General features: G+C 46.6%; 1 protein-coding gene across 1 annotated transcript in view; it reads left to right on the top strand.

Moving 5' to 3' along the window:
• The window catches only part of HHAT (hedgehog acyltransferase), a 363,481-nt gene extending 340,595 nt beyond the window's left edge, over window positions 1-22,886 (top strand). Inside the window, exon 12 of the mRNA XM_060010033.1 lies at window positions 21,917-22,886. Within this exon, the coding sequence (XP_059866016.1) occupies window positions 21,917-22,008 (92 nt within the window). The 3' untranslated portion in view covers window positions 22,009-22,886. The remainder of the gene's footprint in view (window positions 1-21,916) is intronic.
• The last annotated feature ends 309 nt before the right edge of the window (window positions 22,887-23,195 follow it).

Raw genomic sequence — 23,195 nt, 5'->3', positions numbered from 1 at the left:
CAGGGAATTTGTGGTTCAGTTAAAGTGACACCAGAATTGAGCCTTTTAAAAACAGACCATTCCCAGCATAATGATTCTATAATTTATTCAGACTCAGACATCTACCACTGTTGAATTTTGTGTTAAATAACCCACCTGGGGAATATGAAACAGCTTACACTGATTTAAATCCTTGGAATAAGCCCATCTGTATCATCTTGGCCTCAGCCATTTAAATACTTGAGGAGGGTACAAGGGATATTTCGCATATATTTGGCTATATATTCAACTCTAGTACATGGGGATTATCCTCAGATACATGGCAGTCTTCAGATGGCATTTGGAATCCCATTCTGGGTGCCCTCTGACCACCCAGCATACACAGAAGTCCCTTTTCCCCCATGTCTCAGTGGGCTTAGGAATATAGACTTATTTCTAGGAGTCTAAGCATAGCACAATTACAAAGGAATTCACAAAACAAGCCGTGGATTCGTATCAGCTCCCAAAGAATAACCTAGATAGGCCTGAGTGGGTCAGACCGAGGTAGCTCCCACATGGTGCTGGCCACACTGAATACAGCAATGATTGGTGGTACTGGAGGCAAACCTTGCCAGGGCCATGGTAGATCTTTCTGTACAAGGATGACCCTCAAATAGTGGGATGCAGGTAGCACACTATTTTTCCAGTTATGAGGGTGGGCTGCTTGGCGCCGTCCACACCGCCCACACTGTGTCTGAAAGGTGGCTGCCTCAGGGTCCGTGTTGTCTCTGGCAGTGACCACGTAGGGGTCAGAGTCACGAATGACCTTGACCTGTCATACGTAGGTGTCAACCAGCTTGTCTGGCTTATGGGAAGTGGGAAAGCAGAATGTTGAAATGTTGGGCGTGGGGATCCAAGCTGGTGTTACAGAAATCATGCTGTTGACAAACAGCAATGCTGATGGGATGATAGGTTTAAGTAACAGCAGCAAGTTTGGGGTTAGAAACAACAAAATAGCAAAATGTTTATGCAGGCAGAGTATATTCAGGGTTTGTGTCTCCATACCTCTACAAGCCAGAAATGGGCTTGTTCAACAGCAGGTTTTAGGCATAAGGAAACCTTTTTGGACTTAGAGTTTTGAGATGTTTTGCTCTCTTCAGGCATCCTCCTGAATGAATGGAGAATCATAATGATTTTGTGAGTGGAGATTTTTCAATCTGGTTTTAAAGAAAAGAAAACAAGAGGTTCAGAGAAGTTAGTATATATAGCTAACATGAAGTTAGTATATATAGCTGACATGGGGTGAAACTCAGACTCCTGAGTCCAAGGGCAGGGCTCTTTTCTGGGGCTGAGGGTTCTGGCTCCTGAAACTGGCCCAACCATGGAGGTAGGTAATATTACTCCTTTCTGCTTTGTGGTTCCTCATCCTAGAGAGAGGACGGAAGTAAGAGAGGATTTTTTAAAACTTATTTTTAAAGATTCCATTGAACAGGTTGGAGTATAGGTACATTCTTGGGTTTAACAAAGGGGAGAACATAGTCTGATTATTTTTTGCTTTTTATTAAAAGGGCAAACATAATACAAAAGCCTTTTATTTGCAGTTTTGGAATTTAGCCAACTGTAAACACATTTAAGGGGATTCAGCTACAACTCAAATTCTTATCAGAATGATTGGAAGCTCTTGGACAAAAGGCAATTTTTTAATTGAAGAATAGTTGATTTATAATATTGTATTAGTTTCATGTATACAGAAAAGTGATTCAGCTATATATATACATGTTTTTTACAGATTATTTTCCAATATAGGTGATTACAAGGTATTTAATGTAATTCCCTGTGTTATACAGTAAATCCTTGCTGCTTATCTATTTTATGTATAGCAGTTTATCCCATACTCCTAATTTATCCCCCCACCTCCCCTTCTCCTTTGGTAACCATAAGTTTAGTTTGTTTTCTATGTCTGTGAGTCTGTTTCTATGTTGTATATGGATTCATTTGTATTATTTTTTAGATTCCACATATAAGTGATATCATACAATATTTGTCTTTCTCTGTCTGACTTACTTCACTTAGTATGATCATCTCTAGGTCCATCCACGTTGCTGAAAATGGCAATATTTCATTCTTTTTTATGCCTGAATAATATCCCATTATATATACATGGCTGAATAATATCCCATTTATATATTATATATAAAAAATGGGACATAAGTATATCACATCTTAAAACAGTCATTTGTTGTTGGGCACTTGGGTTGTTTCCATGTCTTGGCTAATGTAAATAGTGTTGCTGTGAACATTGGGGTGCATGTATCTTTTTGAATTAGAGTTTTCATCTTTTCTGGAAATATACCCAGGAGTGGGATTGCTGGATTATATGGTAGCTCTATTTTAGTATTTTTAAGGAACGTCTGTATTGTTTTCCATAGTGGCTGCACCAATTTACATTCCCACCAACAGTGTGGGAGGGTTCATTTTTCTCTACACCCTCTCCAGCATTTGTTATTTGTAGGCATTTTGATGATGGCCATTCTGACAGGTGTGAGATGATATCTCACTGTGGTTTTTAAAAACCATTTTTATTGAAGTATAGTTGATTTCAACGTTCAGCAAAGTGATTCAGTTATTCTTTTTCATTATGGTTTATTACAGGATATTGAACATGGTTCCCTGTGCTATACAGTAGGACCTTGTTTTTTATCTATTTTATATATAGTGGTTTGTATCTGCTAATCCCAAACTGCTAATTTATCCCTCCCCTGCCGCCTTTCCCCTTTGGTAACCATAAGTTTGTTTTCTATGTCTGTGAGTCTGTTTCTGTTTTGTAAATAAGTTCATTTGTATCATATTTTAGGTTCCACATATAAATGATATCATATGATATTTGTTGTTCTCTTTCTGACTTACTTCACTTCGTATGATCTCTAGGTCTATCCATGTTGCTGCAAATGGCATTACTTCATTCTTTTTTATGGCTGAGTAGTATTCCATTGTATATATATACACACCACATCTTTTTTTATCCATTTATCTGTCAATGAACATTCAGGTTGCTTCCATGTCTTGGCTGTTGTAAATAGTGCTGCAGTGAACACTGGGGGTGCATGTATCTTTTCGAATTAGGGTTTTGTCTAGATATATGCCTAGGAGTGGGATTTCTGGGTTGTATGGTAGCTCTATTTTTAGTTTTTTAAGGAACCTCCATACTGTTCTCCATAGTGGCTGCACCAAGTTACATTCCCACCAACAGTGTAGGAGGGTTTCCTTTTCTCCACACCTTCTCCAGCATTCATTATGTGTAGACGTTTTAATGGTGGCCATTCTGATGGGTGTGAGGTGATACCTCATTGTAGTTTTGATTTGCATTTCTCTAATAATTAGTGATCTTGAGCATCTTTTCATGTACCTATTGGCCATCTGTATGTCTTCTTTGAAGAAGTGTCTATTTAGGTCTTCTGCCCATTTTTAGATTGGGTTATTTATTTTTGTATATTGAGTTGTTTGAACTGTATGTATATCTTGGACATTATTAACCCCTTGTCGGTCACATCATTTGCAAATATTTTCTCCCATTCCGTAGGTTCTTTTTTCATTTTGTTGATGGTTTCCTTTGCTGTGAAAAGCTTTTAAGTTTGATTAGGTCCCACTTGTTTATTTTTGCTTTTATTTCTGGACAAAAGGAATTTTTAATCTCATTCTAGAGCAACTGGATATCCCTTTATAGCTATTAATTTAGACAAGATAAGCTGTTGAACCCTTCTCTCCTTATAAGGGATGGAGAGGTATGTGGGCACTGGGCAAGCCTACCCTTTATTAACTTATTTGCTTCATGCACACTCCTTCTCTAGTTTGTCCAGGAGGGCCAAACATAGGGGGTTTTTTTTGTTGTTTTTTTAAAACATATTTTCATATTATAAATTCAGAAAGAGAAAGAGAAGATAATTCACTATAAGAAATTTTACTGATTAAATATTGTGTTGAAAAGCCCTGGATAACTGTCTCCTGGGAGTTATACAGTCTCATCTCTGGCAGGGAGAGAAGAACCAGCTCAGAATGCAGCCTGGAGCAATTAAAAAAACTACAACAGATCATGACTCTGACTATGGGAGAAATAATACTTGGATGAGAACCCTCCAGGTGATTCTCTTTAAATGGTGAACCCCCAGAATCTTGGGTCCCTCCTCTGTGCATGGTAGTCTCCCCCATTCACCTCTCCAGACTCAACATGATTATTGTTTTCTCCTTCCCTAGTCCTCCTGCTACCACAGGGGGCACTTATAAGGCTCTGGGCTAAAATTGGGAGTTAAGTGATGCACAAAGTCAAGGTCTAGTCAGGAAAATAGAGATGATGCAAGGTATTTCAAACAGAGGGATTTAATCCAGGGAATGACATAAGTATCAGAAGGCTGAAAGAGCAAAAAGGGACCCTGAAGTAACCCAGATATTAGCAACTGTAGAAAGCAGTTACTAAGCCTAGGGCTGGGGAAATAAAAAGGAAGGGGTAGGATCACTGGACTGTGGGAGCTCAGAGAAGAGGCCCCTGGTAGCTGGTGCTCAGATCTCGGAGGGGTGCCCTCTGGCTTATGCCTGAACCTCAGACCAGGGGTGCTGTGGCTGGTTCTTAGACCTTAAGGGAGTCGAGTGCTGCTGAGTTTGAGAGTGTGAGTAGGAGCTGCAGTTTGAAGCCACTGCCGCCTTCTAGTGCTGGAGGAATACTGACAAGAACTGGAAACAAAAAGAAGTCCATTCTTCCCCTCCTCTTCCTCCTCCATTCTAGTAGAAATTGCTCAGAATTGAGGAGCAAAACAAGCTTAATGATCAGCCCTGGACCATCCTGGAGAGGAACATAGAAAACCTGGGTTTCACAGTAATAAGCAGACATCCGGACTTGCCACTGGCAGCCTCTAGGCCAGGACTTGGTTGGCGGTAAGGAAAGCCCAGAGAAGGGGCTAGTGGAGCAGTAGATGAGAGGCTCACAACAGCCCAGAACCTTGGCCTCGAGGCCCATTGCATGGTGTGGCTGAGGCTCATTTATATAATCCTTAATTCCATCCATTGTGATTGGCTCAGAACTGAAGGAAGACCTAATTGTCAAGGAGGTAGAGGGTAAGTCATTGGAATAGATGCTAGTTACGGTACACATGTCACCCAGCTATACTGGGAGATGCATGAGAGAAGGCTTAGGGAGCAAAGCCTTGCCTGCCCCACAATTCAGTATTAAGTGAGCAGTGGATGGGGTGGATAGAAGGAAGAGAGGGGAGGGGACGGGAGGGAGTTGAATGAAAGGGAGAGAGCAGGGCAGGAAGGAAGGAAGGAAAGAAAGGAGGGAGGGAGGGAAGGAAGGCAGGCAAATAAAGCCTTGCCCCAGCTCCCAGCTGAAGGGCCGTATCGAGGGAGATAGAAGTATACAGCCTTTCCTGCCTGGCTCACCAAGAACTCTCTGCAGAGATTATGATGCCAATAGTAAAGAACTTTGTCTTGATTTCTTCACTTAATAAAGATTCAGAAACAGTGGAACACTGAGCTGCTACAGAAGGCGGAACCTAGTGCCGGCCGTGTTCTTTGGGCAGGGATCCCTGCATGGGGGCCCCTTGATTGCTCACGGTGACTGCTCCCATCTCAGCAGCTTGTACCCAGGCCTGTCCCTGACTGTGGCCAGCTACCCACTGACTCAGCGCCCTTGACCTCACACTCTTGTTGATGGTTGCAGAACACCCTTCAGGCTGGGCATAGAAATAACCACTCTCACCCCTAGAATTTGTGAGAAAAAAAGCACCAACTTAGTAGAAGAGTGGAAAAAGGACTTGAATAGACAGGTCACAGAAGGGTGAAACACAAGTGGCTCTGAAACAAATGAAAAGATGCCCAACCTCACTCTTTTTTTTATTGAGGTGTCATTGACATATAAAATTATATTCGTTTCAGGTGTACAACATAAGGAGTCAGTATTTGTATATCAGCCTCAGTAAGAGAAATGCAAATTACAAGCACCAGATTGCACAGATCAAAAAGTTTAACCTCATACATTCGTCTTGGGGTATAAAGCGGTAACTCCTCTGTAGGGAATGGTTTGGAAATATCTACCAAAACTGACCCAGCAGAAATTCCACTTCTAGGAATTTGTCATTCACATATACTTGCATACATGTGAAATGAAGTGTTATACAAAAATATTTATTGTGACATTGTTTGTATTAGCAAAACTTAGAATGGACATAACACCCATCAGAGGGAGTCAGGTAAATAAATTATGGTATATAAAGTCAGAAATGTCCACAGCCATTCAAAAGGATGAAGCAGCATTACGTGTACTTATATGGAACAATCCCCCGTATATAAAACCTTAATAAAATGAGGAAATGAACAGTGTGTGTAGCGTTTGTGTTCAAAATAATACATATTTCAAAATGAAGAGTTAAAAACCATTTTAAATATATATATGTGTATGTATGTATTTGTACGTGTGCATGTGTATATATGGATATATATGTTTATGCTTCTGTGTGCAAAGAATATCTCTGGGAGTAGAAACAACTGGAAACAGACCTTCTAGGGAGAGGAATTGGGTGGACTGGACACGAGGTTGGGAGATAGAGATTTACTTTTCCTTGCTTACTCTTCGATACATTTGAATTTTATATTGTGCATTACTCTTTGGTACATTTGAATTTTATATTGTGCGTTACCTGGTCAAAAAATAGATTAAAATCTGGGGGAAAAATCCATTCTAAGTCTTGTTGGATGGACAGTCTTACTGGAGGGCAGGCCTTCTTCCACTGAGGGAGGGTTTATCCAGAGGATGGAAATTACTGGAAGGTATGTGCTTAAGAGAGTGGAATAGCTAGCCATGGCTGGCCCTTCTGGCTCACGCACTGGTGATGGTCAAAGTCAAGGCGGTCCACATTTCCGTAGCTCTCTCTGCTCCTGTGTCCTCCACGGCCGGGCTTTCAGTGCTCTGGGTTCTCCTTCTCCAGAATGGAGCTCTTTGAGCACAGAAGCCAGTTCTTCCTGTCCAGTTTTACCAGCCTTTGACATTATGTCCAGTGCACGGAAAAATCCTCCACATTGGGAGACACCCTGAGGTCATGACTTATCTTTTTACGTGGAATTCCTGTATCTGTAACTGCAAGTCAGCCTTTTAATCTCCCCAGTATCCCTAGCACTTAACCCAGTGCCCTGTATGTAGTAGGAGCTCAGTAATGTTGAATGATGAGTCACGAAGATGATTAGTTTAAGATCAGATCCTTCCCAGCCCTTACAGCAAGAACGGAGCCAAATCTTCCCAAATGGAGCACAGGGCAGCCCCCTAGGGGAGGGAGGTGGAGGCTCTGCAATGAAAGATGCCAACAGCCAAGGTCAGACCTCCACCCAGGAGTGTCATGGGAGAGTGGGCTGTCACAGTTCCATCACCACTTCAAGCTCCGTTGCTGGGACACAAGTTAGGAAGAACTGGGTAGATGTGATGGGTCAGATGGCGGGGGAGTCCAGATCCACGCCATAGAGCTGACTCGCGGAGACACACTGCCTTGTCCCTTTAGAGGAATCCGAGAAAGCGCATGACGGCCCGGTTCCACGCCCTGAGTTGACCCACACCGAGGCAGCATCTGGGAACTCTGCAAGGAGTCCAGAGTGTCATGTGTGCTCTGAGGTCACAAGCAGAACCACGCCAGAAACTGCGGCAACTAAGATCCCTTCCCTGGAGGCTGTCCCTTCCCTGGAGCCTGACAATTAATCCCATGTAAAGACTACCGGGAAGAGAGTAAACAGTGGGATGAGTTTCCTTGAAGGGTCCCAGCCTCCCGCCACTCCTGCTGGCTGGGCAGGAAGCTCAGAGGAGGCGGCGGGGAAGGGTGCTCATTCCTTATTAGTGACTACAGCTAATTACCATTAGTTAATTCTTAACATCCCTGGAGAGATCCAGGCTGCCTTTGCCTTGCACCTCCTCAGCTGCACTTCAACAGAGCCCTGTCCTGTCTTCTCTGCCCCGTAGAAAACTGGTTCGAGGTGTTTGGTTCTGAGCAGATGGGCAAGGGAGGAAGAGCGCTTCCCTGTGAGCACCCCGTGTGAGATTGCTGAATGTTTGCTCCCTGCAAAGGTTTGCATGGGATCAGGTACATCCAGGCTGCCCAAGTGAGCAGGGGTGCCAGAAGGGACCCTTGGAAGCGGGGGACAAATCCCAGCTTCTGGCAGTACTAGCCTTGTTGTCCCAGGCAGACCCACCCTCAGGATCACGGGCTAGAGTCAGTAGCCTGAGAGGAACACTGTGTTCCTTTGGAATGGGGTCTTTAAGGCACAAAAACATCTTTCTCTGTAATCAGAAACGTGTCTGAGTCACTCTGTATGTCAGGTAAATATCTTCATAAGCACCTCACTAAGAATCTGTCGTATCTTGTGACATTTCCACAGTTTGCTAGAACCCTGCTTTCTGTTCCCAGTCCAGACAGGATGCCCCTTCTCCCCCTGCACCTGACTGCAGTGGTCTTTTAGTCTAACTTCAGTCTTTGTCTGTACCTTTCCTGGGGCAGGGGGAGGGGAAGATGATTTGAGGACTTGAATTTTACAGGGCTGTAATCTCTTTAAGAGTTGGAAGGGGTCATCTGGTCCCATCGCCCATCAGAGGCAGCCATCCTTACTATGAATGCCGACAGGGGTGGGCATCCGGGACGGGGAGGCTGTAAACGTTACAGGCTCCTTTTGGTAAGAGCCAAAATCTGCCTCTAACTTCCATCTCTTGGCCCCAGTTCTGTCTTCCGGAGTGACGTAAAACAAGCCTAATTAATTCTCTTTCCACGTGGCCTCGTGGCCTTTTTCCAGGCTAAACTTTAACTTATCAGCATGCCCACCCTGAGGAGCCCTTCTAGACCCTCCTTGAAGTGGCTTCTGTGTGATCGTGTCACTTGTAAAACATGGTGCCTGGAATTGGTCAGCCTTGCTCGAGTCCACACTCACACGTGTGTGCTTTCTCTCACTCTCAGGCTGAACACACATCCCTCTCGCTAGCCCCTGTGTGCCCTGTGGCCTGAGGTGACAGCAGCAGTGACCATGGCTACTGTCCAGAGCCATGCTTGCCCCATGCTTGCACATGGCTCCATAGCCTTACCCTCCTGCAGAGGAAAAGCAGCTATGATGTGGGGCTGCTCTGTGCCTCTCTGTTCACCCTCAGCAGAGCCCTGGGTCTCCAGTGTGTGTGCGTTTGATGGGAGGGCCCTATGGAGTCTTCTGTGTTTCTTTTCCCTCCCCGGAACAGTGACCTAAGAGCCCTTGCCCCATCCCATGGAAGCGCTGATTTTTCTTCAGCAGAGAAGGGCCTCGGGCTCCTTGAGGCTGTGGCTGGCCGTTCCCTGTGCTGCCTTCACCTGGTGCTCAGGACCACCGAGGTGCTCTGTGCTACTGTGGGATGAGCAGGCTGCTACCCCCGCCTCAAGCTGGCTGGCTGGCTGGGGGACATGTGGACGCTGCTGCCAGCAGCACATCCCCTGAGCTTAGACACTCTTCTTACCTCTGTTTCCCACAGCCTTCTTTACACCAGCACCTAGGAAGTGAAGATGCCTTTCCCGAATACCATTTATAAATGTTGGAGCCACATTTTTTCTGAACTCATCTCAGAGCTGTTTCGTGCTTCTGTCAAGTGCCTTTTGAAGAAGGTGAGCAGCAGCTCAGGTGGTTAAAGTCGGCACTAATGAGACCAAACCTCTGGGCTCAGTACCCTTAGAGAGAAACTACATCCTGGCCACTGACTGCGCCCACTGAGGATGGTGCACAGACAGGCCCTTTGCTCCGCCGTACCTCCCGTGCTCAATCTGAACCCGTTCCTCAGCGTGGAGATGAGCAAAATACACTTATGCAGACACAGTAAGTGGGAGTGGCGAGGTGAGAGCAAAGGTGGCTCTGACAGGCAGGAACATTTCCTTCTTCCCGAGGGGCGGCTGGAGTGCCTAGCCCGCTGTTGCCCCCAAGAGCTCCGGGGGGAGAGATGCTGCTGCCACCGCTGCCGGGAGCTTGGTTTTATCATTGCGTTCTTTGCTGAGAAATTTAAGTCAAGTAATTTGGAGTCATTTATCTAATAACTGCTTTAGGAAGAGAACGTGTCAGCCGGATCTGCTGACATCACCTTTTCAGAGGTTCACGTGATTTAGGCGTCACTCTCTCTTCCTTTCCAGCTCTCCCTGGTGTATTCCTTTAGTGGTGACAGGAAGCGGGATGACGAGTGGCTTTCCTGCTCTGCCGTCCTTTGCTAAAGTCTAGGTGTTCTCAGCCAGTACCTGCCAGGCGCCTCTTCTCCCAGGCACGCACACAAGCGTAGATGATGCTTCAGCTGTTCAACTGTGGGCACTTCTGTCCGTTGGTTGCATGTCCCATGGGCTGGGAAGATAGAGGCGAGATGTACATATATAGGGTTTCTTGATCAGGGATTTTGCAACAACTGTTATTTTTGATTACCCGTATTAGGGATTTGGGAGTCTTGTGACTGAGTACTCAGAAGTACTCATGTACCCATGTCTGTTTATTCATTGACCATTTTACCATGGATGCCCTGGTCCTAGTGACCTGGGAAGAAAGGAGCCGATTCACAGACTCTCAGACCTATTCCACCTCCAGTCCAGAAGAGGAATCTCCTTGCCGCCTGTCCTGCCTCTGCTGCCTTCCCCTGGATGGGGATGCTCAGAGTGTCCTGAGCTTGTTCCAGTGCTGGAGGGCTCCAGCTGCCAGAGTGTTTCTCTGCCTCCAGAGTGTCCCTCCCCCAACCAGCACCCCCTGTGGGGTGCGCACATGTCTCCTCATCCTGCTTCCAAAGGGTAGAGACTGTTCTATATGCTTTTCTCTTCTCCAGAGTCTCCGTGATTCCAGATAAACATTGCCAGGTCTGTCAACCCCTCCTCCCGTGACATGGATCCCAGGCCGCCGCCATCCCATATGTATATAGTTGGATTAGGAAACAAAACAAAAACCGTTAAGCTCAGCCATTTTCATCCTAGTGCAATGTCAACTTACTAGTGTCAGCCCATCATCCCGGCTGGCCCAGGTGTTTGAGAATTTGTCTCTGTCGTCTGTGTCTCCCCAAGCCTTCCGTTATGTGCACGTTTGGAGGTGGAGCTGTAGAGCCAAACGGCAAGGTTAGGTGGAGAGTTGGGGGCCCCGAGCGTGCTCTTAGCCTTTGGGGGCACGTTCTCACAGGCCTCAGATGAAGGCTCAGACTGCTTGTGTGACATGTGTCAAGGCTGCCTGTCTAAACGCTGGGCACACGGTAGGTGCTTCATAAATGCCCAGGTGGGTGAGTGGTTGTCAGGGCGGTGCGGCAGGGAGCCCGCCCCACACTGCGCGCCAGCCCTTTGTTTGCGGGAAGCCGCTTCCCTGAGCTCATTTGCTAGGCAGTCGCCGCCGTGTTATGTTACGTGGTCATGAAGAACGATGAACAATAGCCCTAATCAGCCTGTTTAAAACAAAACACGTTAAGGAAGAGAAACAGCTGGGAAGCGTGATCCGATTGCGCAGCCTCTGGCCCCAGTGGCCGGAGTTGGGGGCGTGACAGCAACGGCAGGGACAGTTTTCTCCGAAGCAGGTCCCCCACCTGCCCTGGAGAGAGAAGAAAATCTGTGTTTTCTCAGCTCCACCTTCTACTCACGCTGTCAGGGTAAGAAAGGGTGGCTCTGGTTTGTTCTCCCCACGTCCTCAGTTTCACGTGAAATGATTTTGCTTTACGGCAGCGAGTGCTTCCGTAAGCACCGGTCTGCGGGGCTTGTGCTGGGAGGTGGGGAAGGGTGAAAACTACAGCGCAGGTTGGCTTCCTCAGAATGTGAAATTGACTGTGAACAACGCGAGTTATTAAAGGCACGCTATTCGCGCCTGTTAAAATGTGGCCACAGCGCCCAGCAAATGACTGTTGCTCAGGATGGCAGGAAGCCCTCTGAGGGCCGTCCGTCACCCCTTCCTCTCTGTCTCCCTGCTGGATGCCCTGTGCAGGCTCAGCCCATGGCCAGGATCAAATAATTGTGACTCTTACAATTTTAATAAAAGACCATCCAGGCACTGGGGACATGCTCCATCGTGGCCCCAGTCTAAATTAGGCAGCTGCCACCACGAGGGGTGTAAAATGTTCATCCAGGCTTTCTTTTCCCAATTATGACAAAGATGGGGAAACTGAGGACCCCAGAGATGGGGTGACCAAGCAAGTTAGTGATGATGACGCCTAAAAATATGAACCTGATGCTCCCCACTTCCCGTTGCCTTAGCACCATGAGTAGAGGGATGAAACAAGATTTGGAGGCAGAGGATTTAAAGGAGAGACACCACGCTACGAGGTGGGGCTCAGACGTGAGCCCTTCCCCGATGTGCTCCGTCCGAGGCCAGTCAGGGCTTTGGAGCTTAGGCAGCCACACTGTCGTGAGTTCCAAGTGTGACCTGATGACCAGTTGGCTGTCAGACCTCAAGAAAGTTACTCTCCTTCTCTGATGCTTAGTATCCTTTTCTGTGAAGTGGAGCGAATAATACCTCCCTGAGAAGGTGTTTGTGAGGATGTGGAGTGCAGCCGGCAAAGCACCTGGCGACCTGTAATGCTCAGTGCTCGTCCATCCCCTCTGCTCGAGAGAGAGCCCAGTCAGTGTGCGAACGACCGGTATAAGCTCTTCCCTCAGCCCTGTGCGGAGTGCCCTAGAACAGGGGTCCCAAAGGGTGACTCCTGGACCGGCAGAATCCACATCACTGGGGATCGTGGTAGAAATGCAAATCTTGGGCCCACCCAGACATCCTGGATCAGGAACTCTGGGGGATGGGACCTTGCATTCTAACATGCCCTCCTGGTGATTCTGATGTGGGCTCGTGTTTGAGAACCAGTGCCCTAGAATTTCATGCTTCAATTTTGAACAAATTAGAACCACCTAGTTCTTCTTTCTCACGCGAGGGTGTGAAAGAGGCAGCTGAGCGTTTTTTGAAAGAACACCGAGGCCTCAAAACCTGGGTTTGAGGCCCTGGTTTATAAACGACTTGAAGGCAAGAAATGGTTATTCTAACCCTAGATAGCAAAAGCCTGTTCTTTAGACCTTCTGTCCATATGCCCATGGGTTTGAAAATAGACCCAGCAGTGTACAGGCTTGGAAGCCTGGGCAGCTGTGCTCTTGCTGTGTATCCTTCAATAAGGTAGCCCTGGGCTTCCCTGGTGGTGCAGCAGTTGAGAGTCCGCCTGCGGAGGCAGGGGACATGGGTTCGTGCCCCGGTCCGGGAAGATCCCACATGCCGCTGAGCGGCCGGGCCTGTGAGCCATGGCCACTGAGCCTGCACGTCCGGAGCCTGTGCTCCACAACGGGAGAGGCCACAACAGTGAGAGGCCCGCGTACCGCAAACAATAAATAAATAAATAAGGTAGCCCTTGGACAGGAAAAGGCTCCTGTCCTATAGCTTTATTAAGATGAAAGCTCTAAATTGAGCTGTGAAGGAAGGTCTGCAGGCTCAGGACCATTTGATGAACGGCTCCACAATATCTCCGGGCTGGGGCTACTCGGGAAAATAAGTCTGAAATAAAGCTACCAAGGCCCTTTTTCATTTCCCCGCATCAGATCTGAGTATTGTTAAAAATAAAGTGCTGTCAAGAGCAAGCTGTTTTAATGAAGACAGCGTATAAAGTCCTTCTGAATAATTAATGAAATGACAGTAGTGAAGCCGGTGGGGCGGTGCAGAGAGTGCCCTGGTGTTTCTCAGATCCTGAGCCAGCCCCTCTGGGACTAGAGTCTGATGCACGAGCTCGTTCTCCAAGCAAAGAAACACTCGGCCTTCACTGGCCTCAGAGTAGAAAATGCCACCAAGGCAGAGCAGTATATATGTAGGATGTGCGGATGATATTCAAAATATCTAACAAATGGTAAGGCACGGGCACAGACCAGTCAACTCAAAGAGATGGTGGCTAAGTGCTGGAGCAGGTCCTAGAGGCCCCTACAGAACCAGGTGTTACTCCTTTGGATGTTATCTATATCAGAGGACAGGTCCTGAGGGGAGGCTGGGACCATGGCTTTTACTAACTGGTAGGGTAGCGCATCAGTCTATTAACGTAAGGTGTGGTCTCTCTGATGTGCGCCAGCTGGTGTCAGCCCTGAGGGTACCGTCTGAGGCAGTGCTCAGGGTCAGTGAGAGGGAGTGTGTTCTTTGGCCCCCAACTCCATCAGTCACCACATCCTATGTCTCTGTCTTCTGCAGCATCTCCGAGAATCACCTCTTCATTCCATTTCCCTATTGCATATCCTCCGAGCCTGCCCGTTCACAAAGGCCCGCTGTAGAGGTTGCATTTCATCAGTCTCACATTCGTCTTCACCCAGATGGTGATACGGGCTGTTATATATGCACCTGCATCCCCAGGGTTATGGATGGATATGTTGGTGGCCCTTGATGATCATGATACATCCTTCACATTTGTGTTCTAGGCTCCAGCCAAGGCGAGTTTGTCTGGAGAGGTGAGACTTGTTTCCTTTGTAGCCAGATGGCTCTTAGGATGGGAAGCTCCTCTTTTTCCTTTCTTAGAATGGCTGTGAGTCGCTGGGTAACATTGCTGCTTCATGGGGCCAGAAGGTGAGAGTCTATCCGTCCAGCTGTAGGGACCCAAGAGCCAAGCTGAGAGGGTCAAGATGTCCTTCAACCCTCAGGAGAACTGTGGCTCAGCAAGGGGACGACTGAGCAGTGGATGAGTGGGAGGGACAACGGGCCAGTGGGTGAGTGGGAAGGACAACGGGCCACAGGGCGTCAGAGCCTCTGGCTAGAAATCTTGCCTGAGTGGATGGAGGGAGGAAGCTAGGGCATTGTTAATGGTAGATAAATGATAGATAATTGTAGATAAAACTAAAGGACAGACTCAAGTCCTTCAGACTATTCTCCAGGTAGGATTCAGTCTGACACCCTGGCCTTGGGATGTGGACTCTGGGCCCCTTTGAGGCAATATAGCTTCAAGAAAGAATATTAGTATAGGTTAGTAATTTCTATCTCAAGGTGTTGTGAGGATTCACTAGGACTGTGTATTCTTGGGCTTCCCTGGTGGCGCAGTGGTTAAGAATCCGCCTGCCAATGCAGGGGACACGAACCCTGGCCTGGGAAGGTCCCATGTGCCGCAGAGCAACTAAGCCCGTGTGCCACAACTACTGAGCCTGCGCTCTAGAGCCCATGAGCCACAACTACTGAAGCCTGCGTGCCTAGAGCCCGTGCCCCACAACAAGAGAAGCCACCGCAATGAGAAGCCCGCGCACCGCAACGAAAAGTAGCCCCCGCTCGCTGCAACTAGAGAAAGCCCGCGCGCAGCAACAAAGACCCAACGCAGCCAAACATAGATAAATAAATAAACTAAAAAAAAAAAAAAGATTGTGTATTCTTTTAAACTGTACAGTAGATTGCATATTCTTTGTAAACTACTCACCTATGGATAGGGACTATGTTTCTGGTTGACTGGAAGCAAGGATGGGAAGAAGGGCTTCACTGCAAAGTTTTCTCACATGCTGGTCACCAGCCATTTTCTTCTAAAAATGGTTAACAGCGGGATGTGGCCTTTAAAAAAGCCTTGTTAGGGCTTCCCTGGTGGCACAGTGGTTGAGAGTCTGCCTGCCGATACAGGGGACACGGGTTCGTGCCCCAGTCCGGGAGGATCCCACGTGCCGCGGAGCGGCTGGGCCCGTGAGCCATGGCCGCTGAGCCTGCGCGTCCGGAACCTGTGCGCTGCAGCGGTGAGAGCCCCGTGTACCGCAAAAAAAAAAAAAAAAAAAAAAAGCCTTGTTAGAGCCAAGATGGCAGTCACAGGCTCGGCAGCATTGCCCATCCTGACAGCAGAGCAAGCCTTTGATGGGGTAATTGATAGCTCATACACAATGCAGCAACTCAGTTAACTCCTCTCCCATTAGGAAGGATTGATTTCTTCCCCAGGATAGGGATTTGTGCTGATTCAGCTGCTGAATACATCGGCATGGCTAAGAGAGTTCCTCTGGTTGTCCTCCTCAGAGGCCCCAGCAGAAGAAAGCATGATGAGAGGAGCCCAGTGTTCAGTCCCACACATGGCAAGTCCTCCTGCCCCTAGGGAGGTGAGGGACTGAAGACCCAGCATCATATCAAAAAATGAATTGCATCCCACTACTGGGCATATACTCTGAGAAAACCGTAATTCAAAAAGAGTCATGTACCACAATGTTCTCTATTTACAATAGCCAGGACATGGAAGCAACCTAAGTGTCCATCGACAGATGAATGGATAAAGAAGATGTGGCACATATATACAATGGAATATTACTCAGCCATAAAAAGAAACGAAACTGAGTTATTTGTAGTGAGGTGGATGGACCTAGAGTCTGTCATACAGAGTGAAGTAAGTCAGAAAGAGAAAAACAAATACTGTATGCTAACACATATATATGGAATCTAAAAAAAAAAGAAGAGTGGTTCTAAGAACCTAGGGGCAGGACAGGAATAAAGACGCAGACGTGGGGAATGGACTTGAGGACACGGGGAGAGGGAAGGGGAAGCTGGGACGAAGTGAGAGAGTGGCATGGACACATACACTACCAAATGTAAAACGGATAGCTAGTGGGAAGCAGCCGCATAGCACAGGGAGATCAGCTCCGTGCTTTGCGACCACCTGGATGGGTGGGATAGGGAGGGAGGGAGGGAGACACAAGAGGGAGGGGTTATGGGGATGTATGTATATGTATAGCTGATTCACTTTGTTATACTGCAGAAACTAACACACCATTGGAAAGCAATTATACTCCAATAAAGATGTTAAAAATAAATGAATTGCATCTTTTGTTTGAATACCTTGGGGCACATATAGCCTAGGACATTGCAGTAGAGTACTACAAGCCTGTGATTTGCTAATGTTCCAAGAACACCTTTAAATTTTTTTTTATGACAACTTTATTGAGAAATAATTTACGCACAATAAAATGTATCCATTTAATGTATTTTCCAGTTGTATATACCCTGAAAAACTGTCCCATGATCAAGATGCAAAACATCTTCATCATCCCCAAAGATTCCTAGTGCCCCTTTGTAATCTGTTTCTCCCTTTGCTCCAGCCCCAGGCAACCCCTGACATGCTTTTTGTTACTATAAATCAGTTTGCATTTTATATATGTAGAATAATACAGCATGTATTATTTTGTTGATGGCTTCTTTCATTCAGCATAATTTTTTATTGTGGTAAATCATATAACATAAAATTTACCATTTTAATTCTACAGTTCAGTGGTGTTAAGTACATTCACATTGCTACGCAAGCATCACCACCATCCATGTCTAGATCTTTTTTCCCCTTGCAAAACTGAACCTCTGTACCCATTAAACATTAACTCCCCATTCCTCCCAGCCCCTGGCAACCACCATTGTATTATCTGTCTCTGTGAATTTGACTACTCTAGGTACCTTATATAAGTGAAAATCTTGCAGTATTTGCCCTTTTGTTACTGGCTTATCTCATTTAGCATGATGCCTTCAAAGTTCACCCATGTCGTAGCACGTGTCAGAATTTCCTTTTTTTAAGGCTGATTGATATTCTATTATATATGTAGACCACGTTTTGTGTATCTGTCAGTGGATGCTTGTTGCTTCTACCTTGGGACTGTTGGAGGCAGTGCTGCTGTGAACTTGGGTGTACAAATACCTCTTCTAGTTCTTGCTTTTAATTCTTTTGGGTATATATGTGGTAATTCTATGTTTGATTTTTTTGAGGAACCTCCGTACTCTTTTCCACTGTGGCTGCACCATTCTATAACATTACTTGTGAAACAATATTTTTCATTAGACCTGCTTCTTGTTCTGATTATCCCTTCACTTTCCAGAAACCCAGCTGGAGATATCCTTTGACTTCTCATGGCCCTGCATGATAACGGTCTTTTCCTTCAGTGTCCTGAACCTCTGCCTTTCTAGTCCTTTCCTACTGATGTAATTGCTCAGAGAGAGGCTCAGCCTTAATAACCTCAAGTCAAATTACATGGCTCACTTTCTATTAGCTACAGCCATTCCCCTCTGTGTCCTACCTGTCTCTCATTAGCTGTAGTTATTATACAACCCACCAATATCCTATTAACAATATCATGATACAGCCACCTATTAACTCCATATATTATACGCCTACCTTGGTCCTCTTAATTGACTTTATTGTGCTAAACATCCTGCTTATATGCATTTCGCTGTATCTGTTAAATAATCTGTCCTATTAACTGTATACCCCAGTCCTTTGCAACTGTTGTCTGACTCGCTAGCACACTGTTCTTAATATCTTCAATGCTGCCTCGCTGTTCACCTGTTCAAAGTGTTCACCTGTTTGCATCTTGTTAGGTATCAAAAGCCCACCAGGAAGCTGCACCTATCATTGACTCTGGGGGCCCAGCCGTAAATGAACAGCATGTGCGGGGGGCTTCAGCCCTAAAGTAGGATCTTTTCCTTTGACCAGTACAGTACAGCCTACCAGTCTCTATAAGCCACATTAATGATGTGTGTGTGTGTGTGTGTATGCATGCATGGGTTTGAGGATGTGGGGATAAGGGAGTTTTCTGGACACATAGGTTTGGAAAGCCTGGTGAGAAAGGACAACATGGAAGAAGAAAACTTAGTAGGGAGAGGCCAGGGGGAGAGAGGGCCGAAGGATGAGATCCCTGTTCCTTTGGCGGGACAGAACACTTTCTGATGCCATCTTTTTTGTTAGCGGTCGACAAGCCTGGATGACCGTGTGTCACAGCAACCCTTGGCATGTTGCCAGAATGACAGTCCATTTATTTCCAGTTTTATGATCCTGTGTTTATCTGAGCCCTGATGAAGAGGGGCCTCTGCCCCAAGCACCCTGTCACGCTCGGGCCACATCTGCTTGGTTAGCAGCAGCCGCAGTTGAAGAACAGAGCCAGGCACATAGCAAATGCTCGTCCAGTGTTGGTTGAATGCTATGGAAGGGTGGCTTGTGGAATCTCTCTTTTTGTTGTCATCACGTATCTTACTCCTGAGGTCAGGAAAGGAGAATGGGTTCTTGAATGCCATCTGGTACACACTGGGGCTACTGTCTGGAGGAACACTCATGCATTAAAAAGACCAATGAGTTGTGTGTACATAAGAGAATTCTCAGGTAATCCTTTGCCTTTCTGAAATACTTTTTAAAAGCACTAGCAAACCTGTGATTTTATTTTAGTTCACATGCTTTTATTTATTTTTGACCTCCAATGTGTAGATAGAGAAACCGAGATCCTGCTACGGTCTCCTAGTAGCGTCAGGATTACTGCTGTCTAGCTGCCTCTGTGCATGGCATGCAGTAACACCAGGGAGAATTTTCAGGGCCCAGCTGTGGTCCAGACTGAACATGTATATGCCTTACCTCTGGGCAGGGCTCCTTGCAGTTCTGTGTGCTGGGCAGGAGCTTTCACAGGGATGTGCCTTCACAGCCTCGGGGCCAAGCACAGCTGTGCCATTCCCCAGGCCCAGCTTTGTGTAAATGAAACATCCCCATTCTCCCACTTCTGCAGCCAGCCTCTGGTTTCTGTGTTTACCGAACAAGTGCTGATGCCTTACCCTAAACACAGCTGAAGTCTGGGTTCGCCTCCTGCACCTGAAGCCCCCTCCCCGCTTCCTGCTCCCTGAGGCTACTGAGGACCAGGTGTTGAAAGGTCCCCTGGCATCTGTGTCTGAGCCACAGCGGTGAGGGATCTGAGGGCGCCTCCAGGCAGGATGGGTCTGTCTTGAAGCTTGAAAAAGTACCTGGCTGTACTGAGCTGAATAGCACCCACAAAATTCATATGTACCTAGAACCTCAGAATGTGACTTCGTTTGGAAATAGGGTCTTTGCAGGTATAATTAGTTAAGGATCTTGAGGAAAAAATTATCCTGGATTTAGAGTGGACCCTATATCCAATGACTGGTCGTGTCCTTATTAGAGAAGAGGAGACAGGGAAAAAGGCTTCCATAAGCCAAGGAAGGCCTGGGGTCACCAGAAACTGGAAGAGGCAAGGAAGCATCCTCCCCCAGAGCCTTCAGAGAGAGGGGAACTCTGCCAACACCTTGATTTCAGACTTCTGGCCTCCAAAAGTGTGAGAGAATAAATTTCTCTTCTTTGAAGTCACTAAGTCTGGGGTAATTTGTTCCAGCAGGTATAGGAAACTCTTAGCCTGGCCGACTAGCAGACGGGAGGTGGGACTGCAGTACTGGTCCCAGAGCCAGGCTGTTGGGCCTCCTCTGCTGCCCTTTCTTCTCTTGCCATCAGGGCCTGGGAAAACACTGTGCCAAGCCAGTCCCAGGAGCAAGGGGAAGACAGGAGTTAGGAGGAAGACCAGGGCTTGCTCTCCCTGTTGTCACTCTAATCTTGGTGTAGAAGGACTTCTGTACCCTCTCAATACCACTATTACATCACTACCTTTCTTTAGTGCTCCACCATGGGCCAGACACTGTGCAGGTCTTTACATCACTTCACACAATTGTTATATCTTAGCTCAGGCTGCCATCACAACATACCATAGACTGGGTGGCTTAAACAACAGACATTTATTTCTCTGGAAGCTGGAAAATCCAAGATCAAAGTTTTGTTGGTTGATGGTTTTGTTCTTGGTGAGGACTCTCTTCCTGACTTGTGGATGGCTGCCTTCTCACTGTGTCCTTATAGGCCATAGAGAGAGAGGAAGCCAGGTCTCTGGTATCTCTTCTTATAAGGGCACTAATCCCATCATGAGAGCCCTACCCTCATGACCTCATCTCAACCTATTTACCTCCCAAAGGCCCCACCTCCAAGTACCATCACACTGAGGGTTAGGGCTTCAACATATGAATTGAGGAGTGAGTACACAATTCAGTCTGTGGCACCTTATAAAGACACTATTCAGTAAGTTGCTCTATCCCTCCTAGTTTTACATTTGAGATTCGTTAAGGTCACACAGCTGGCAAGTGGCAGAGCCAGGATTTGAACTTGTGTCCAATTCCACTTCAGCAACTGCACTTAACCACTATGCTATATTGACTGAACCTATGTCATATTAATAATAGTAACTAATGGTTGACTTAGCAAGGAGAGAGCCTGCCAGAGTTATAATCACCCTCAGTGGCTTCCCTCCTCCTACTTCTGTCCCTACCCTGCCCGCCCCTCCCTGTGCAGTAGTCACATCACATGATCCCTGTTCCTTGGATGACCCCTTTATGGTCACACGTCAAGTGATCTCTCTGGTAGCTTGTCCTGGTTCCTTTCCATCTGACGTCTCTTGCTCATCTCCCATGGTGCAGTTTAAATGTGCTCTGTACACATCATTACCTAGCACACATTACATGGCTCGTAAATCCCACTGGAGGGTGTTTGTCCTTTCCATGCTGAAGGGAGAGCACCTTTGACACAGGACTAAATCTTTCTATTTTGGCATCTGGTACCTTCCACAGCACCTCTGGCTCCCCAAGCCCCCAGTGTTTGAATAAGTGAAACATGTAGAAGACATGGAGATCATTAAGTAACAAGTAGCAGAGAGGGCTGTTATTTTTTAAAAAAGAAGAAAACAACATCAGATATTCTAAGACAAGTACTTGTAGAAGGAACCACTAAAAGCTTTGACTTTTGAAACTGAATGTTTAATGTAGGCCCTCTTCTGTGTGCTGGCAGACGGCACTCAATTCAATAGAATGGTCAATGTACATTTTTGAGATTTTCTATGGGTCTCATGGATGTTTCATCTTTTTTGATTATTAACTACGTTAGTCTTCTAAATATGTATTCTTTAAAAGCTTGTCCTGCTTCTCAACGTAATTTGCATGTGCTATAGTGCACCCCCTCATTTTATGCTGACCCATTCCCAGTGGGGACATAGGGATCAACTTGCTGGTGTTCCAGTTAGTGCAGACTTTCTAGGAGGCATGTGTCTTAATGCATAAACGGAGGCCCACGTTGTTTCCTGAGTTGCCTTCTCCAAAGGGGACAGTTTGGACCGGTGGGAGGTCCTGCCCCGGACATTCCTAACCATCCTCTATCTCTGTTCTCCCCCTGCAGGCTGGCCGTGTGTGACCCTCTCTGTGCTGGGATTCCTGTACTGCTACTCCCACGTGGGCATTGCCTGGGCCCAGACATACTCCGTGAACTAATGGCGCTGGGCCCCGGTCAGCCCTTCTGGCTGGCTTCCAAGACAAATAGTGCTTCACCCTGACCTTGCACCTCAAGGTAACCTCCAGGGGAGCAGTGCCTGATCTGCTCATCTTTTGTCGAAGTTACCTCACTCCAAGACTGGAAGCTTGAGCTCTCATAACTTTGGGAACTTAGAGATCATCTTCCCAGCCTTCCTGTTGAGTAGGCTGGGGTCCAAAGCAGTAAAGTGTCTTGCCTAGCTGCACATGGTGACGGGATCCAGAATCCAGTCCCAAGAAAGAACCCTTTGGGTTCTTTCTCCTTTACCAAGAATGAAATGTAATAGACATTTCTTGACTGAGGCATAGAAATTCTCATTAGTGATAGGCCTGTCCTCCCCTGGGCGGTATTTCTGGGCGGTCAGTGGCATTCGAGTGTCCCCTTCCCCATGTCCTGCAGTGCAGTCTGTAGAACCAGCCCTGGGTTCAGCTTCACACTTCAGCTCCTCAGCAGGGAGGTGACAAAGCCACAGCGGTGTTTCTAATTACCGGGTCATAGAAGACTGAATGTGTTCTGTGGCATTGCAAGGAGTCAGTACCCAAGGAGAGCTGTTACTTGAGCTGATCTACATTTGGCTGCTTCTTCCCTAGATTTGCAGAGAAGTATAAACATGGCAGTTCCTCTACCTGACAGTTAACTCTTTCCCAATAAAGAAGCAGAATTTAAAAACCAAGGAACAGTGTATCACAGACAGGTGCTATCAGGCAAGTCATAGAGGGTAAAGATGACTTCCTGTGGTCTCTCCTCTCTTCACACAAGTCTCAGCAGTCATCTTCCCACTGGGCGGTTTACACTCTGTGGTTTCCCTTGTTTTGTTTTGTTTCCAATAAAATGGAGCCTTTTCTATCACATAGATAATTCATATTCTTGTAAAATTGTTTTGAATATTTTTTGAGGAAAATGTTTAAAATCAAAACACACGTACCGAATTCTGAATTATTCACTCTTCTGGAAAGATGCTGACAGGCCACTAACGGCCCCAAGTGGTAGATAATTCAGAATACTTCTGTGTGGCTTTGGATTTTTGTCTTCTGAGGGGGCAAGAGGGTAAGTGAAGCAGTTTCAAAATTTGAATCCAGAGTGTACCCAATTGTGGGAGAATAGAACATCTCAAGCACGTGAATTAACCGTCATTGAGTGAAAGTGC

The sequence above is a fragment of the Delphinus delphis genome, chromosome 1 (assembly GCF_949987515.2).
Source record: "Delphinus delphis chromosome 1, mDelDel1.2, whole genome shotgun sequence".
NCBI lineage: Eukaryota > Metazoa > Chordata > Mammalia > Artiodactyla > Delphinidae > Delphinus > Delphinus delphis.
This window is presented reverse-complemented; position numbering and strand designations above follow the sequence as displayed.